The sequence below is a fragment of the Poecilia reticulata genome, linkage group LG22 (assembly GCF_000633615.1).
Source record: "Poecilia reticulata strain Guanapo linkage group LG22, Guppy_female_1.0+MT, whole genome shotgun sequence".
Taxonomy (NCBI): Eukaryota; Metazoa; Chordata; class Actinopteri; order Cyprinodontiformes; family Poeciliidae; genus Poecilia; species Poecilia reticulata.
In genome coordinates this window covers 16330346-16350621 of record NC_024352.1, presented here as the reverse complement: position 1 = coordinate 16350621, position 20276 = coordinate 16330346, and the positions used below count along the sequence as shown (strand labels likewise).

Genomic DNA, 20276 nt, shown 5'->3' with positions numbered 1-20276 from the left:
TCTTTTCTTTTGCCAGACATTTTCACTTCTGGTTAAAGTCTCTGGTAGTTTTATGTCTCCATTCGAGTACAGATATATATTTCTATAGTGAAAATAAATATCTACTTTTGTATATAGAACCACAATTGAGCCAGTAGATATTTTATATTGGACCCGTTTGTCTCAAACAAGCTGAAAGAGGGCCAAACCATCATGGAAGACTGTTTTTCTGAAAGAGTGTACAAGGACTTGAGGAGCTGCAGTTATGAAGAAGCCACCGACGCTTTCCTCTCATCACACTGCCAAACACTCACCCCTGTCTATTTTCCATCTTCTAACAACAACAAAATACTAACAACAAAATACTCACTGGTTACCTAATATATCCCACCCACTAACAGGTGACATGATGGAGAGGATCACTTCACCTGTCATGATGTCATGCCTGATGGGACTCTGTGTATGACTGGGATGGAGACAAGGAGTTGATGCTAATAGTTGACAGCTGTGGTAACAGGAGACTGATGCAACGGGGGGAAACTAATGGAAGAGGCTAAATGAACACTACAAAGGAAACACGGGGCTCTTGTGAAATGTTAAGCAGGTCATAAACCACATTTATTCAAAATATGTAAAATCCAGATCAAACCCTTCAGATTATGATACCTAAAGAATCATTTTGGTTCAACAATCTGATTTTTAATCTTGTTCTCTGTAAAGGTTGCTGTAAAGGTTTTAATGACTCAAATAGTAGTTGAATTTTCCCTGTTTTGTGGAAATGTACTTCTACCTAATAGGGAAAAAAAAACTACTTCAGGAACGGGTTTTCACCCAGATTAAGTTTTCATTGTCTGTCTAGCTTCTTCATCCTAATGATCCCCAATTTTACCCCCAATAAGATTCTCCCTTAGCATTGAGGACAATAGCAATTCATTCCTCACTGGCGTCCTGTTTTAAGACGAGCACACCTTATCCTGCAGCTGGTGTCTTCTTTGGGCCGGTCATTAGAAAGATACATCAAGACTGTCACATGGCTCTGAATGCTAAAAGAAAAACCTGAAGACTAAAGTCTCAAATTAATTAAGACCACTGGTTTATGTGACGCGGTATCCATCTTATATCCGACTTGGTGACTTCTGGTTTCCACCTTAAGCTGAAAATAACACTTTATAAGGAATTTTTGTAGGTCAATGCTTGAAAAAAAAAAACACAAGGAAACAATTGAAGCTGACAGATTTTTATTCTGTGCGGCTAATTTGAAAACCTAAAATGGCTGAAGCTCCTTTCTGTACACAGCGCTCAAGGGACGGCGTCTGTTGTCAGAACCCATCAGAATGCTTCAATCAACATCTCATCCAACTTTGATTTGATGCCATTTCTCATCTACAAACCTTGGGCCACTGCTGCTGTTTTGTGAATGGAACTGGCTCGTCTTTAAATGGAGAAGGGTTTGTTTAAAGAATCTAATCCTTTCACATCCTCCTGAATAAAAAGTGAACACAGTGATATGTTGAGGCATCATGACAGTCTGCTATAAGGACTTATTGTTTCAAAGCTTAGAAAATATTTGACAGCCACAGACAAGCAAACATATCCAGAAGACAAAGAAAACTGAGACTGGCTTTATTTTCTAACACAAAAGGCAAAGCAGACGTACAGGCAGATTCTATATATTGTATTTTTAGGTCCTATAAAGGTCCTAGACTTGTGGTTTTGAATAGAACATTTAAAAATTAATAGGTATAATGTATTACTTGTGTCTACAAGAGTTACTACCAACTCACAGGCTTCTGAGTAAAGGCGAAACTATACATCATTTCAGAATCAGCTAACGTGCTGATTAATTAGCAAAATACAGCTTGGAATACATGATTTGTTGGTTGTTATTTTCGATTGTTATGATTGGTCACTTTCTGTGCAAAAATGATTTTTAGCAAGTTGGATGGAGTTTTGCACTAAATGCTAAAGGTCATAACAAGTGTTGGAAGTAACTTTGCAATCCAATTATCTGATATCATGAAGAAGCCCCCCTCTGGTGAAATCAGATGGAGTCAAGCTTGAAAGTAGCGCCCTTCGACTAAGCACACATTTTCAGTCAATGTTTCTCTAAAAGTTAACTATATAGATTATCACAATATAATGTTTCAGTGGTTAATGAGGCATGCTGCCTTTCACTATTTAATAACATTTGACTATTGTTTCCTGTAGCCAGTAAAAACATTTAAAGTAAGGATGCACAATTAATATTTAATGGCAATATTACTGGTAAAAACCGTATTGCTGATGTTGTTGTTAGCCCACATTTTACAGATTATTCTCCTTTACTCCAACTCAGTGTCCCACCGCTCTCTACGAGTTTACCCACAAACACATACATCAGGTGTGGGCATTAGAGCAGGTTGAGTCAGGTTGTGCAGAGTGTGAATGCTTGACAGTTGAAATTTTAAATATTAACAAAAATTGTCTCCAATTCATCTTGGATAGCTTGTACAGAAGCACTTTAGAGAATATCTTCTAATCTATTTTTGAAACGTTTTAATTTAGCTGATGATATGGCTTTCAAAAACAATCAAAACAACAATAAAACAACATGTGACCCTTCTGGAATTGAATTGATGTAAATGCTACAGAAATATTGCACGAATAACAAACTAATTGTTATTGCTATTATCCTTATTTCAATGCTGCACCATGCATGTGGTACTTCTGCACAGCTGAAGATCCACTTCTTTGTCATGCCAATTAAGTTTGTAATGGAAAAAGAAAAAAAAAATCTTCCTCTTGAGTTTTTTAACCTTCACCCCAGAAAACATTACATTTATTGTCAGGTGGATCATAAACAACCTAAGTACTTCATATAACTCAGAACTGGAGTTTTTTTTATTTCTAAGCTTCACTTCTTGAAGCTGTGGAGACGATGACAAACTACTATTACAACAAAATGAGCTTCATAATAAATCTCTGCATTAATTCAAGAAACAAATGAAAGGTTCTTGGCCTAAAAGCTAAGAATTACTCAGGTATCCCTATTCTGATCCATCTCTTACATAAATAAGTAAACGATGAGTCAGGTACGGATGCTGTACAGCATAACATTTGTGAGAACTAAAAGTTTCTGCTCCCAAAGAGGAGGCAAATTCATGAAGGAAAAAAAAAAGCATAAACAAAAGGAAAAGAATCAAGGTGAAGACAGGGGGATGGGAGGAGAAAAGTGGGACAACAGACTGAGATCAGAGCAAGTTCTGACAGTGAGACGGGATAGCAGAGTGAGATGGCAGTAATACAAGCAAACAGAGAGTCAATAACAGCTTTTCACATGCTAGAGACAAGAGACAAATGTAGAAATGAAAGGGAACAAAATGTCCGCGTCCCAGATACTGGGGTGAAGAGGAGGGTGAGGGGAGACACGAACGTTTGGTGGGGTTAATCACCCAGTGTGTCGGGGGGAAGATGAGAGGCTCGTTGGAGTGACAGATCTGCTGAGCTAAAGCCCTCATCAGGCCTGCCACGCTGTCCTCCACATGTCAAAGCACCAGGCTAAAGAAGGTGGCTGTCGAATGGCAGCCGCTGAAGGCTGCCTGCGGACGGACCAACGCACAACTTCAACTTCAACTTCTTTCCCCCTGACTTAATATCTATGATAATCACAAGGGCGAGAGCAGTGGGATTTCAAACTCCCGTCCTCCTCTGAGGCCTGCTGCCCTTTTCCCAACCATCCTAAGCATTACTTGTGTAAACCTATTATACCGCTTTCGTTCTGCCCTTGAAGCAAATATCTTAAGACACTTGGATGTTTCTCTGCAGTCAGTTGCTGCCTGACTCTTGTGTCAGATGTTAAACATTCCCTCACACAGTCACCTCATTGTTCTACAATGAAGAAGACCCACAGAATAAGGCATTAAATTGGATAATCCTAAAAAAAAACTTTAGCCAATTAGGCTGCAAACATACAATAAAGACGGTTCCTCTGAGCTGCCGCTAAGGTTTCTACCCACTCGTCTCTCTCCGTGTAAAATTACATTGCTGAACCTTTGAAGCTTTCCAGAATGTGTTGGGTTTTTTTAAATATCAAATTAAATATTTTCATTTTGTAGAAACTCAGACTCTTTAATTTGATAACCGTTTCCCTCTGTGGCTACTATGAGGCCTTAGCAGCTTCATTCAAGTGAACTGGTGCCAACTTAAATTCAGTAAACAGCATTTAAAAGACACAAGCAGACCTTTTATAACAACCTCAAAGTTGTTGGACTACATTGGATATACAAAGTCTTCACACTTCACAACAACACCAGGGCTTGTGATGTGACAAAACTAAAGAAAACAAAAGAAAAATAAAACATTACAACCATGATAAATCATTTCAGAGCATTTTTTTAATATCTTAAATGTTTTAATTTGAGGTTAGCCAGAGGCCAGAGTGTTTAATGACTCATAATCAACATGAGTTTGTATGTGGTTATAGATTTCAGTTATTTTAAATTAGTGCTATTTTTAACATTACAAAACTGTAATGTTTAACATCGATGTACAGACTATTTACTTTACATTGATGAAAACCAAAACACAATGGCATAAAAACTGTGCGGTGTGTTTTAAAGTAAGTGAGTGTTTTAAAGTAAGAGAGAAATAAAAGTTTAGACGTCGATACAGCCATGGGATATTGTGGGTGATGTTTTTGTAATATTTAAGAGGAGGTCATAAATACTTGGCCTTTGGGTTTACTCTGGCACAGCTGACGAGTTGGTTAGAAATCAGATGCCTTAACCTTGCCTGAAGACAGAAAGTTTAATCCTTGACAATATATGGTAAATATCATAAGGCCAAAGCGTGAAAGAGGAACTGAATGTGTCTCAGACTTTTTAAACGTCAATTAAAAGCACAAGTGACACTGACTACATTCCCTTCTCTGAGCTGCCCAGATCAATTTCATGTTGCCTTCCAAGTTATTTCAGCTACTACATAACATTTTGTTTCCAGCCTTGTAATTCGGTCATTTATTTCTTCATTATTTGCTGCTAACTTGGATTTTTAGGAAAAAACTAAAACACACTTGGTGTTTCCATATCACCTTGGAATAAAGTCAGAACCAGGGACCAGGTCCTAATTAAAGACCATTTTATTGACAGAGTGATAACCTCAACAACGGCAGTATTGTACCAGACCCACAATGCTGAGGTGGATGCACATCGGCAATGACCTTGCATTAAAATCTATATTTCTGACTGTAAATGTTTGGTTTTCTACCTTTTTGTGTGCATGTTTAAATAAAGCCTGTGTGAAACGCTGTAAGGCCATTTGTAGGTAAATTATCAATCAATTTTCAATTGAGCTTTATTTATTATTACAATTATTATTTCTCTAAGCATTGATACTCTGACTGATTTTGCTCAGATATGCAATTTCAGGATAAACGTTTTCCATGAGAGCATAAATAATTGCAAAAGGATGGACTTCAAATAGTTTTAAAGGACTTTATAACTCAAATAGATAAGGAATAATTGTTGCTTATGAAGGTCATTCTCAGTGTCTTTTCATGGTGGAATTGGGTTAACCCTCATCTCGAGGTTCCAGGACAACAATAACACTTAAAAGCTCCTGCTTTAGTAGAGGCCGTCACAGTTGATGATGATGTTTTAATTGCACTTTTGCTGCTACTTTTGCTCTCATGTCTTACGGAGACAGTGAGGGTGTCACTATAACTTTCATATCTGCTTTACTTTTGTTTATAAAATATTAACAGCATGTAATCAATTGAGTGTTCAAAAATGTTAATTAAAATGTAAATAATAGTATAACCAAGGAAATCCAGAAGTATTTGAAATTATTATTAGGGTGTGCTTTCTTTTAATGTTCAATAAAACCGCTTATAGAAGCCTGGCTTATTATTTGCCTATTGTGCAGCTCAACATGTGTGCCAGACATGATGTTTGCTTTTGAACAGTAACACTGGTCCTTACGTGTAAATAATTAAAGTGCTAGAAACCATTGCTGTCAAATAAAATTATCAGGAGACATTAAACTACGAGGAGATACTCTGATAACTTTTCGAGGAGAAGTTTTCAAAAGTTCAAAATGCACTTCAAGTACTTCAAAGCGCTTCTGCGGAAGAACATTTCTGAGAAGGTCTCATAGTAAAGTAACTAACTTGCAGCTTAGAATCTGCAAAACGAAACCTCTGCTTGTCTTTACTCTTTTGAAGTAAGGAATTTACAGAGTGCGAGATGAAAAATGTCAAGTCAGTGGATCTGGCTCCACTGACATTCTCTGGAGACAAATTGGACGGTTTTACACTTCAAAACTGTCCGTCCTGCTCCATTTAATGCCGAAGGAGACCTCTGATTCACTCGCTCAGCTGTTGAACGCAGAGCACACCAGTAGGGGGCACACTTACTTTGTTGCAGTCCACACACTGACACCATACCCAGCAGGACAAGAGTATTTGTAGCTCCTTAAAGCGTGTAAGCGTGAGTGTGTGGGAGAGGGCAAAACAGGTGTTACAGACGCAAAAAAAACACCAACATTCCCCCCCCCTCATTCACTCACACATGCATCTAATTTATTGCAATAAAACACACTTACAATAATCTGTGGTGATCACCGGAGGGCTTCTGATGTCAGGTACTGGAGTCTTACTGGTAGGTAATAATGGGAGCTGGGTTATGCTGGTGGCCACCGGTGGAAACTCGCCGTTTGCTGAAATTAAACAAAAGAAATTCAGAGGAAAAAAAGCAAAAGTGAGTAAAGATCTCAGGGGGTGTGTTAAGCCACCAGCAGGGGTGATTCTTTAGTTTATGCCACCTCTGGTCATACAGGAGAAAAAAACAATCTGCGGAAGAGGAGTTGTTTGTCTTGTTCATAGTGACAATGATACACTATTTTGCAAAAATATTCACTCACACACACATGCAGTAAACTAAAATGACTTACAGCTCTTTACTTAATTAATGACGTGCTTAATTTATGCAAAGTTTAGGAGGTCAGGCACTGATGTTGTCAGGAGATTTTGCTTACAGCCTCTACCAAAGGTACATAAGGGGGTAAAGGTCATGACTCTGTCAAGTTATTCCCACACAAAACTCGCGTATGCTTTGTAGCTTGGTACGCAGTCAAGTTTTACAATTTGCTCTCGTTACAGTCATTCACAGAAGTCATGAGTTAAATTAATCTTTCTGAATTGTTTAGTGAATGAAATTTAAAATGTCAAGGTGTGATAAGCATAATAAAAGAGAAAAACATTTGGTCTTTATTTTTCCACCCAAGGCAGCAGCTTGTATTTTAGTCTTTGGTGAAAAATGTTATTCAGAGCCAGAGGTTTTAAATCTTTAATGGTATCACTCTTCTAATTACTAAAAATGCTGTAAATAGTTGCTTTTTGTAAACGTGTGCCTCTATTTTTTAGTAAAAAGAAATGCATTTAAAGGTGTTTTTATAAAAGAAATAAAAAGTTTTTCATTTATAAAACTAACATTTTTTTTGTCTTATTTTTTAATGGAAACAGGAATATGACCAGGTAAAAAAAAAAGATCACTGCTGGATCTGAGTGAGAAGCAGCTGGGATGACACTCAGGCTCTCCCCTTCTGAGGCCATTCTGGTACCACTGGGAGCAAGTCTGCCTCAAGGGTGGGACGTTCAAGTATTTTGGTCCAGGATGGTAGAAGAGAGTGGGTGTGGAATAGTCAAATGAAGCTCCACAGGCAGATACAGGCCCTGATACTAGCTAGGACAAAGAAAAAGTTATGCTAAAAAGTGAAGCTATTACTGCTATGTCTACTTTCCAAAGCCTTTATAGTTATTAGATGGGATCATGTCCTGGATACAAGCAGCTGAAATGAGCTTCTACCTGATCAGGTTGGCTCTCCCTTTGCACCCAATCGTCCCTGATTTGTTTGGAGAGTCAGTAGAAGCTTTCTCTTTCTCTTAACTGTAAGTAAGATCCAGAAAAATAGGAGAATCTCTGCAGCATTTACATAAAACATTTTTGATCGCCAGCGACTTCCAAAAATCCAAGAATGAATTTTTGGAAGTCCATTCCAAAAATGGAATGGACTTCCATTCCATCAGAGACCCTGGTTTTTAAAACCTTAAGTTTGTTGAAGTCTTGTTTGCTAATTGTTTAGTTCCTAGATTCATAGAGAAGGATGGCAATGAAGAAGAAGCAACTGGGTCCTGAGTGAGATTAAAATCAACCATACACATAACCAGCAAGTGGCTATTAATGAGAAGAGGGAACCTTAAAATGAAAACTGTATTCCTCCAACAAGATCTTTAATTGGTCTGACAGAAGTTAATTTGCAGTCTCTAGGTTAATATTTAATTCACCACAGCACCAGAAAACAACCGCAAGTGGGTTCGCTCTGACTATCAGCAATGACTATATAATTTTGTGGGCATGTTTCACTCCTGCAGGGATTCAGAGATCACTCTGATGCAACAAATACAACACTGTCCACAGTGGGAGTAATCCTTCCCTGCATATTTCAGCAGCTCAACGTTTGGGTTAGCATTGTGTCAACAGGCCAACCTAAAATACACAGACCTGGAAGTGCAAATTTTAAATCGTAATTGTGGCGTGACAAGAACTTTAACTTTGTGGAGCTTTGTTTTAATAGTTGAAAAATATTAGAGTATTTATTATTTCAATCCAACCTGGTTGTTTGCTCTGTCAGTAGCAGAAGACACTTTCATGAGAGGTTTTCCTGAGATTTGTCCTGCTTTGAACAGAACCCTGAGAGGGACTATGCACTCACTGGCTAATTTATTAAGTAGGGACATTTATTTGAAATTGTTTAGATTTTTCTTTTGCTATTTGCAATAACAAGAAGCTAAAGAGGAACACCTGGTTAGTGTATTTCCTTTCTGGAACAGAAAGGCTGGAGAGTCAGCTGGAAACGGATACCGAGGAGAGGCATGTCTACGTTTTTACTCCTGGATACTCAAATAAACAGAAGATAAGGGCTGGATGGCTACATCCCTGCTTGGTTGGTAGAAAATAGCAGCAGACAGTATAATAATTAATATTACCAGTACAAATAGCACAGTACACCTGACCTGTAAACATGCTACCCAATTCAAAACCTGGCAAGTCTTTTCAGCTTACAGATACAAAGTTATTTTTTTACAGCTCATAAATAATGAACAATAAGCTCTTTCTGATTTACCAATTTTACAAAAACAACCCATGATTACCCGGTAAAGCAGGCCATTTCCTAATACCTTTGAACAGTGGATCAAAAAGATGTGACTCAGTGTTGCGTCACCCTGAATGACACTCCAGTCTCTCGCTCGTTATCTGATAATCTTTCCTACCTCCGTACAGCCACACACATTCTCAGAGGGTTCTGTTGTTGTGCTGTTTGTCCTAGTTTAGGACATGCAGAATAACAACAGTATTCAAGCTGCCTAAACACTTTTTTCCCCCCACAGCTTTAGATCCAAACTTTCTGCTCTATTCTACTCACTTGTTACTGTTGATTTTTCTTTACACATCCTAGCTATGTTTCTCCATCATGACTCTTAATTGTTGATGTGCAACTTCAGGTATTTACTCTACAAAGTCAAAAAAATATTTTGTTGGATTTTATTGACTTAATAAACCCGGAGCGAAAAGACAGGCAAGTTCAAATTAAGGCTATTTTCCTCCCTTCTCTCAGTAAATAATGCAGAAATATGATATTGTGATTGTTTCAGCCACATTCAGACTGTCATAGTTCTTCAGTTTATGAATAACTCTGAGACTTCTGTGCCCAGAGCAAAAACTTGAACTTGTAAATGATCCTTTATAGTCACATAACCCACATATTAAAACCTATTCCTATTCTCTATGTGGATTTGCTCTCGGAGAGGACAATTTTATGGCTTCTGGAGTTAATTTGCATTTTACAAAGAAGAAACACAGTGAAGGTTTGCAGTCGTCTTACACAGAATAACGTCAGACCGGCTGTTCATGCTGCAGCTTCGTGTTACTTCCCGCAGAGCTGCGTTGTTTGGCAAAAAAATTAGTTATTTAAAGGTTTATTTAGTTATTTTTCCTTTTTAAGCCTCAAATATTTCTACTGTAACTAGTTGCATATTTATGTTTCACCAAATTTCTTGTGATGAGCGAATGTTGCTACAGAGAAGCTGAAAAATATTTACAGGAACTCAAGCTGAAATCTGACTACGGGTTCCTTAATTGCGATGAGCTGACGACTTGCCCACATTGTGTCATTTGCCTCCTTGGTGAGAACAAATCAGACTTGCTTTTTTCCCTCCTTCATCATCGCAGCAGCATCAGGGGAGAAAAACAAGACTTTTCATCTTTATCTCTGTAATCATTTTAGCACAACAGTACTCCCGCTCTACCATCCCGGATCCCCCGTCACCTCAGGCAGAAGTCTCACCATTTGCGACAATATGGCAGGGGGGGTCCCTCAGCAGCTAAGAGCTTTAGAAACCTTCTGCTTGGTGGCAGAGCTGGATTTGGTCAAACCAAAATATGCTCGCTTTGAATTACAGCAAACTATTAAACTTTAACGTGCCTCGACTCTTCTTCTGGGCAAAATTTGCCGTTAAATGGTTGTCTGATCATAAATCTTTAGTCTGGTATTAAATATGCAGCTTTGGACCTAATTGCAGCAGCTGATGTCTTTGCTGAACGTTACCTGTGGCAAAAAAAAGAGAAAGAAAAATTAAAAGAAAAAAAAAAATCATGTAATTTTGTCTTCAAATGTTTGAAAAACTCAGCTGTGCATTTTTTTTTTCAGATGTGGCTGCAGGAAAATCAATATATCATTCCCTCACTCCACAATCCACACACAAATATGATTGTTTAAGACTGCTGCTCAGGAGCATTGATACAGATAGAGATTGCGTGCAGCATAAGAGTGATTGCAGTGGCTGTTTGCTCAGGAGAAGGACTCCATGCAGTCATAGCTTTCCGTAACTGGGACCTGTAGATGTTTGACTTGTTGTCAGTGAATTCACCAACTTTTTGAATCTTCGGCAGAATTGCTAATAAACTTGCCTGCATTGTTATTCTGGGCATTACAACACGTTGCAGCATTGGTATGCGGCTGCAGCGGGAACAAGAGCTCGTTCGCTCGGGTCCAGCACTGAGCTTCTTGATCCACAGGGCAGAGCGTCAGCGGCCGTGACTGTCGCTGTTCATTAGTATCGTGCTTTAAGCTACCTGAGGCGCCCCAGAGACCTGCTGCTGGGAGGACGGGGGTGCGGAGGCACCTTGTTACCACACAGGCACATCTCAAAATGTCTCAAGTCTTTTAACAGCTCTGATGCCAGGGTGGGTGGGAAACAGGGTTAATAGATAGACAATATTTTAGAATTTTGTTTATGATAGCAGTGCTGCTTTTTAACCAAATCTAGAGATCTGTGTTTAATTCTTTAATGCCACACATGATTTAGATGCAGGCATTTCTTAGGCTTCTACTTCTGTTCCATAATTGAAATTTTGCTCAAACATTTGAGAATGCCCTCTGGTGGATGATCTAAGTACTACATGTGGCAAACAACGAAAGCGAAGATGGAGCTGCATCCTTCATCGACCGTAGAGATCGTAAGTTAGATGAATTTGGACCATCCATCCTTCAGATTTATTCCTTCTCTTATCTTGGTATATGTCCTGTTGCCTAGCAACTGTGACAACGCTAAACACAAGCTGGTAAAAATGGCAATCAAAAATTGTCCTGATTTTTTTTATTTATTATTATTTAACACTTTCTAATTATTTACATTAATTAATTAAATTCGTTAATTTTTCACAATACCTATTTTTTATGTTTATGTGAATGACAAAATCCTAACAATACAACTGCTTAACACATTTAACTTAACTTTTGTACCGCCAGGCATAATATTTAAAACTTCTCCACTCCTGTTCCTACTTCTGCTTCATCTGCCATTGTTACAAAAACAAAAATATTCCATTCGACCTGTAAGAAAACTTAATATAGCGTGGTCTGCGTGAAGACACCAGACCTAACCGTCAAATCCATGGATAAGAAGGATTTGGAAAAGTCTTTGAATACGGGCAGTCTATATTATTAAGACTGATTATTCCTTCAAATCCGGCCTTCGAAGGATGCAACATGACTCCATGAAAAGGTGGGACAACCATATTTAATTTGCTTACGGGTTATTCATCTAAAAGGAAACTTTGCTTTCTGACTTTTTCCTGATTCTAAAATCATCATTGGAAAAACCTCTTTTTGAATTTACTCATTTGATGTTTGTCAACTATTAAAATGTATTTGATGATCAGAAACAAGTAATGTGTTGTAAATGCAGTAACAAATTCAAAGGGGATCAAAAATTCAGAACTTTTTAACATCACCACCATATACCAATATTACAACTTGACACATCATATTTGTTTAAATCTAAGTGCATACGCCCAGAATTGCAAAAATAACTATTGTTGCATACAAAATGTAGATAGTTTTGAGTCCTTATCCAATTCTTTTGTTTTCACATGAGGAGAACAGACGGTGCTGTTTGGTCCTTTAGATGGAAATTTTGACCTCTAACTTGAATATTCTGATGATTGCATTTTGTACTGCTGTCCTACCTTCAGCATTTATATGGACTATATTACTGTCTACATGACATATGAGCCTGAAGATGCTGCATCAATTTACATTAAATAAACTATTGGCAGTTGATAATGTATTATTTATTTAACCATTTACTCTCCTTCTGTGAAATCACAACCTGGGTGGTGTTGTGATGTGTTGTAATTTCACTGAAATACAACAGAAGGAATCACTTATATATATGAAAAAGAAAGATAATTCACCCAACAAGAATGTCGAGTTCTGGTTGATACACAAAAAAAGAAAAAGCTAAGGCTTTAATTATAAGAACTCATAAAGGAGAACAGGACGGCCAAACATAAATCCCTCTGCCTGGTAATTGATAGCTGACCTTTTATCCACTGTTCATAAAGCTCGTGTAAAGTTCACCGCAGTCTTACTTTGACCTGCAGGAGAATTTGTTTATGTCGAGTCCAGACTTTGCTTAGAGACGAGCTCATCTCCACTGTCGAGTATGGGCGTATTAATAAGTACTAACTGTTGAGGTGATACTGGAGAACTAATTAATCCTAAATTAGATTATGAATGAGGCCCTGGGTATGAATAAAACACTTTAATCAGCCCCATAAGTATTCACTGCAAATGCACCGAGGGTGTGTGAAATGTCTGCTCTTTGTTTCTTAATGCCAGCACTTTTAGTAATTGATAAAAACCTGTATCTGCATTATCATTGCAGGTAGCAGAAATAAAACTCAAGTAATTAGCAAAGCAATAACAAAAAGAAATATATATATATATATATATATATACATATGATGTGGCTGGAAGAAACAAGTTTTCTTGTTTCTCCCAAAAAAACAAGAAAACCTGTTTTCTTGTTTTCTTTCTGGTTACATTCACAAACCAGAGATTTGTGAATGTTCACTTAATGTTGACCTTCAAATTATTTGTTTGAATCATTCTTTTTTCCAGGATAAAATTACTAAACATTTATAATTGTTTTTATCAGGTTCAAAATTATACATACAGACTTATTATTATACATGCCCCCACAAATAATGGGTTGAATGTCCGACTGACAGTTTTTATTGTCTTCATCAAGCTACTGTCATAAATCTGGTTGGATATTTGACCACTCTTCTTGGCAGAACTGGTTGAGTTTATTGGTTGGCTGGCTTTAAACCATGAACAGTACTTATCCAATAATTTGGAGCTTTTTGGAATCCATTCCAGATAAATAATCATATCCTCCTTACCGATTCCAAAACCAGCTTTGATGTGTGTTTAGGCTCACGGTTTTGTTGAAACACCCCATTTTCAATCCTCGAGCTGTTTGATTTGGTGATGCTTCCAAATATCTGGTAGTTATGTAAAATTGTTGTAAGTAATCATCTTAAAATCAGCAGTTGTTTAAAAATGGCTCCAAAAGATTTTACAAACTAGCCTAAATCTACAATTATCCCTCCCAAATCTCCACACACTTTTTCATTGTTGTGATTATTGTTGAGTCCAATAACTAAAATAACTAAAAACTGCAATGAATCCTGATAATGAAGTTGTCATAGAAAGACATTTTAGAACCATCATCACTACCTTTTAAAATTATTCTACATATGTCTTAGCTTGTATATCTAGATAAAATAAAAATAAAAAATGTCATCCAGACTCTGCATACTGGTAGTTTCTGTGGAAATAAATGAAGGCACACATTCACAAAGAGAAGAATGAACCTCCTACGCTGTCTTACCCAATAAACTAATTTAATGATACTGGATGAAAATAAAATGCTAAAACTGACAGCCAAGTCCAACACCTGAAGGGCAACAGATGCATCATGACCGTGATTTTCCAACCATACATCACGTCGCAGCACAGAGATGTGTAGGGTAACAGCCACGGATGGCTGATCCTCTGCATAATATGTTCCCGGTATGTTTTCCCACCAAAGACACATTACGGTGTTGTGTCACTCAGCCCAGATATCCATCATGTTCATCAGTCACAGTAATCACTCTTGGAAATTACGCCTGTTAGAGCGCGCACATCTCACGTTGGCTCTTTTGGACATATAGGCAATAAAAAGCGACTGTGTCAAGTGTGGCTGCTGGTAATAGATACGGGCTGCAAGATGAAGAACTTTTCCTCTGGAAAAAGAGCAAAACGGGAATAGATGATCCCTCACAGTGTTGACATTCCGGCGATGCCGCTACGGAGGACATAAAACACAAACTGGTGCGCAAATATTTTTCTGTAAAATGTCATGTGCTTAAATAAAACAGGCCTTGGCGCAGTAAGGCTGGTTGATGGAGGATGATGATGACCCCCTCCTCCGCTAGTTGGTCGCACCACATTCAGCTGATTAACTATGTCGAGATTGTGTCTGCACTGATGAATTGCGAAAGAAATGAATACTGGAATCTAGATAAGTGCTAAACCGTTTCCAGGATATCTAAAATCTAACAGTTTTTGGCACAACAAGCCTCCATATCCTGACAGGATCAGTGTAATAATTAACCTACAAGCATCAGATGATGCATGAGTATGAGCCTGCCATGTCCCTGCCCTTCAGAGAATAATACTTCACCACTGCTCCATCTGAGCACAGCTCTGTCTGTTAGAGTTATATTCGGCGCCGGAGATGCTTGAGTCATTACTATTCTCATCACAGTTCAAACAGGTTCCCTCAGATAGGCAGACATGGGGGGAGGCTCTGAACTCCTAACCTTTCATTCCCATTCTTACACGGCTGTCATCGCTCTCATGTTTTCGTACCAATAAACTGCCTCAGTTATAACACAAAAATATCTGGAGAGGTGACTCAAGGGTTGACCTTTCTAAGCTAGCAGTAAAACACTGGAACATAAACCCTCATCAATCAGCCAGAAACAGCTCTGACATTTTAAAACCACATCAGATGTTCTTAGAGAAAGTGCTTTAAAAGGAATATCATTGACTTGTCATTTTCTACAAAGATTTGCTAATCTATGTGGAGCCAAGTCTGCAAGCAGGTTTACCTGACACCGTTTTCTTAAAGTGGAGAAGAAATATTGTCATCTTTCGTCAAACTGCCTTTGAATGGCCTTGGCTCTACACTGTACAGCTCTAGATTTTACAACAGAAGAACATGTGCTTAAATGGCAATTAACATAAGTATATCTAGAGCAAAATATGGACTAACAGGATGTTTTACATTATTTAAATAAAGAAGACCAAAATGCAGAAGCAATGAGTGAAAACCTGTTTACAACCAGTAGTTTAATAAAAGAAGGAACTATATCTACTAATCTGTAGTAAACATCTTCCGTGTGACTTTATCAATCGCTCACATCGTTGTGGGAGAAGTTTGGCCCACTCTTTATTAAATATTTGTTTCTGGAGTCTGGACTTTGACTAGGCCACTGCAACAAATCTTAATTCTTTTAGTTTTCACCAACTTTTCTGTTGTAGATTTGCTGCTGCCGTGATCACGTCCATGTTTTCCATGTTTACTTACAGTGCAGTGATGGACTCAGATGAGACTTTATGTCTTCATGATATATAAAGATAATTACAAAGTCGACCTTTTATCAACTGAAGAACATTTCAGAAGGTTAGCACTCAACATGCTTACCAAAGTCTGCAGATGGATTGTTTATTTATGTTAAATGATTTAGAAAAATCTTGATTGACTTTAATCACTTGGAAGCTCTTAGATGGGTAAAAACTATTGCTTCTCAGAGATCATTGCTCATGCCTTTCAAATTGGTTTGTGTTAACACACACCTTACACTGTAAAAAAACATTCCGTTAAAAAACAGGAAAATGTACTGGTTATTTTCTGCCAGTACATTTTCTGTTTTTTTATGGAATTTCCAGCAGAATTTTTTTCTGTAATTTAACAGATTTTTTCCCGTAATTTAATAGTTTTTATATGTAAAATTTTTTAACATATAATGGACCAGACAAACAAAAATCCAGCTATTATGGTATGGAGGTTACTCATTAATGAGTTTTGGGTTTTTTTCAGTACCAACTTTCTGTTGCTTCCCATTTGCTTCCTAGGAATGTGGTAAGAATATGCTACTTTTTTTGTCAATGTATATAAAGTGCTGAGGTTTATTTAGCTTATTTCATTTTTTTTATTTTCCTGATAAAACCTTCAAATAAAAGTGACATATCAGTTTTACTGAGCTCATCACCCACCACTTGTTTTGCCTGAGAAACTCAATAAATCAAGCGCTGCCAAATAATCTTAGTCACAATCAAGTACTAAAAACAAGACTGGAAAAAATAAGATTTTTATAACACTCACATGTCAGGAAGCAGTCCATGCTGAAAGAGATGTTGTCGAGAGAGACGGCTGAACCGGGACCATGTCCATCTTCTGCACTGAATTGGAGCCAGTACCTGAAGAGAGGCAAACATGATTTAACAACAAAAACAACTTTGAAAAGATTAGACAGCTTCTGGGTGAAGAACAATGCAGCCTTTTTATGCTTTGGGACAGAACTGGTTTTAGACAGAGTACTCTGTGTGCTTCCTGACATCTCAGTTTCTATTGTTAACAAAATCCTGCGTTTTCTGCATTTACAAATGAGCTTTCTGACTTATTTCAAAGTGAAACAGTTTGTTAAAACAAAGGTACAAATGTAGCCATGGTTACAAAAACAGCATAAATGTGAAATGTAATTCAAACTGGGTGGCCAAACACCAGCTTATGCCGCACTAATAGCTTCGTTGGGTCTTAAAAACACAGAACATGAATGTTATTATGACCCTGAAGTGTTGCATTCAAAGGAAGATTTCTGATGTCTGCTAACAGATGTCAAAGTGTTCTTTAAAATATGAATGAGCCTAGTTGGAAGCTGTCAGAAATTCTAAAAATTAATTTTAAACAGTAATGTTAAAATAAATGATAACTGAATTTTTAATAAGAATGAAAATGTTAAACTCTAAAATGTATGCTTTTTTTTTTTATCCAAGAGATTGAATAAAAAACATGCAAACCCTTATAGACACCATTTGACTGACAGTGACTTACATTTTTGCTTCCCACCAGTTCAAGTGGAGTAGAAAGATTATATTTCTTATTAGTTGTCGAGGTGGAACTTTTCTGCCAGAATCAGGCTGGTTACACCTTTGATTTTCAGAGCTTTTTTCACAGATTCAGAGTCCAAACAGAACCCCAGAAGGAATAGCAAACTGAATGAAAATACAGTGTTGCAAGAGTTAAATGCTTTTGTGTATAACATTTGTTATTATTTGAGAATAATAATGTTCTCAGAAAGTCTTTTTTTCATAATCATTGACTGATGAGGCGAGAGAGAGCAGTCAATGTTACACAGCTCTGCAGTTCAATAGGACCTTACTACTATTTTAAAGATAAAATTAATATGGACATCTTAAACTTTCTGTAGTATTGGCATATTAATGTTTAGTTTGACTAACTAAAACAGTTTATGTGTTTGTGGCGTTTGTAAACACCAAACATTCACTCTCTCAAGTGATTCTCTTACGAGGGATTTTAATTTGTTTCCAATTCGGATGTGGAGATATCCAAAGTAGTAGGAAACCACTAAAGCATCTGTGCCGGCTGCTATGTCCCAACCACAGAACGATCTTCAGGTTGAGCAAATGCTGAGAAATGGAACCTGGAGAGCTTAAGGACCTGACCTAGTTATCTCATTTTTCTCTTCAAATGACTGAAATATATTCAAATATTGATGTAGCTCAAAATCAAAATACAAGCCTGCAGATACTTTACACTCCAGAGACAGAAAAGGAACATCTGGATAACATATTTTAGGCTTAGATAATATGTTAAACATTCAGTTATTATTCTTTCTTCTTAGCTTTAGTAGAAGAGATATGGAATAACTGTTATTGTCTAATTAATTTTGTTTTTGTGTTTACTTCAATTAAATCAGGAATTAGACCTAAGAATGATTAATAAGAAATATAATCCATAATTTACGTGCAGATATTTTGACTGAAGAAATAAAACCTAATTTGATAAAAGTCTATTTGCTTCTTCAAATTGGTTATAAAAACTGCTCACTGGAGAGGAAACAAATCATTATTCAGCACAGATTTATGATAAACTCTAATTATTTGTTGTACTTTAATATAACTCAAAGTAGCCATGAAATGTGCATCGATTGTTTTAACATAAATATTTAACATAACTCTAGAAGCAGTCCTCTCACAGATAGTGAAGGATTTCTATGTTGGTGCAGATGTAATATTTCACTTAGTCGCAGTTTTATATATCGAAATTATCTGCTGATTCTTGACTTTTTACCTACACATTAGGTGGCCTTTCTGTTTCTATTTAAGCTTCACAAAGGTCACTGAGCAAAGTCTTGGAGGTTCACCCAGTGCTTATGGACATGACATTCAAATCAAAAGCACAAGCACAGCTGACTACATAACCCAGGAATCAAAAATTAATCACTCTCCAAGGAGCGGGATTATTCAAGCTTGAAAGAAACCCCCAGTTAGGCAAACAGAGATGAAATGCCCTTTTCTGGGTTGCTTCTTTGTTTGATTTGTTTTAATTTCTCTCTTCTTGAAGGAAAATCAAGGCCAGAGTTAATTGGAAGGCAAGCAGAATGGGGACAGCTTTGTGTATTAGGTTCTATTCACTTGGTCACAGACAGGTGGAAAGAAAAGAGAGAAGGGGGTATTTTTTTTATTTTTTATTTTCACAGACGTACTCATTGGAAAGTCCATTGTGGAGACACCAGTGGGATTCATTAATTTTGTCAAGCCGAGTGGAAGCAGTTCCTTAAAAATGAAAGAAAACTCCACCTGCAGGGGGTGTGAGGAAGTGGTGACGGTGTCAAAGTCATGTTTGAATGAGATTCAGATGACTTATCTGCTCTTAAGCATTTAAAGTGGAGCTGACAGTTTGACGCCTGCAGACAATCTAAACACACTGCTTTGTTGCAATCACTACTGTCTGTCAGGAGGTGAAGCAGGTGAGCGTACCAGTCTGCCAGCCCGTAAAGAGGAAGTGTGATGAGCCTCCAGCCTCTCTCGGATTTGGGCTCGCTGGCCGAGTGCCACAGCCTGCGCTGCTCGTCTGGGCCCGTGCTGTTCTCCACCATCCACAGAGATAACGAGTCCCGCTGTGAGCCTCCGGAACAGAACCAGAACCTCACCTGTCGGAGTTAAGAGGAGATTTCAATGGTTCTAATAAAAAGCCAAAAGTTTAAAGTGGGGGTTAGAGCTCGTTAGTGATTTCCCTTTGATCGGGATACTAAAAAAGTTTCTTGTAAAACAAAAAAGAATGAGAGAAATCTTTATTTCAGGTTGTATGTTTAACCTCAAAAGTGTAACAACAAAAAGGATTCCACAGATTTAGACAAACGTTAAGACGTACAGGAAAAAACTGAGTATGGAAAAAAAAATCACTACTGCTTAGATCAGTGTTTCTCAACCTTTTTCGGCCCAGCGCCCCCCTAGCCTTTATCCAAGTCCCTCACCGACCCCACAAAAGAATTTGCAGGCTATTTTGCACTGACTATTATTTTATCATTAATATTACTATCACTATTGTAGATGTTTTGATTTTTATGCTTGTTTCTGTATTTATCATCAAAAATAATTTCCCAGAGAACAAAAAAGTCATGGGAATAGAAATTATTTTCACAGGCGTCTACGAAAAATGCAATGAACATTCTAGTTAAAATTGGTACGCCTAACAGGAGCCAATTAGGGTGGAAAAATATTCTTATTCTGTCATTTTCTAGTTGTTAAATATTCCACAAAATGACCAGATAAAAGAT

General features: G+C 37.5%; 1 protein-coding gene across 1 annotated transcript in view; it reads right to left on the bottom strand.

The window, feature by feature from the left end:
* Positions 1-20276, bottom strand: part of alk (ALK receptor tyrosine kinase) — a 410868-nt gene that overhangs the window by 36225 nt on the left and 354367 nt on the right. The window contains exons 8-10 of the mRNA XM_017302413.1: positions 19477-19649; positions 16799-16893; positions 6559-6672 (exon numbers count right to left, since the gene is read on the bottom strand). Of these exons, the coding sequence (XP_017157902.1) occupies positions 6559-6672; positions 16799-16893; positions 19477-19649 (382 nt within the window). The remainder of the gene's footprint in view (positions 1-6558; positions 6673-16798; positions 16894-19476; positions 19650-20276) is intronic.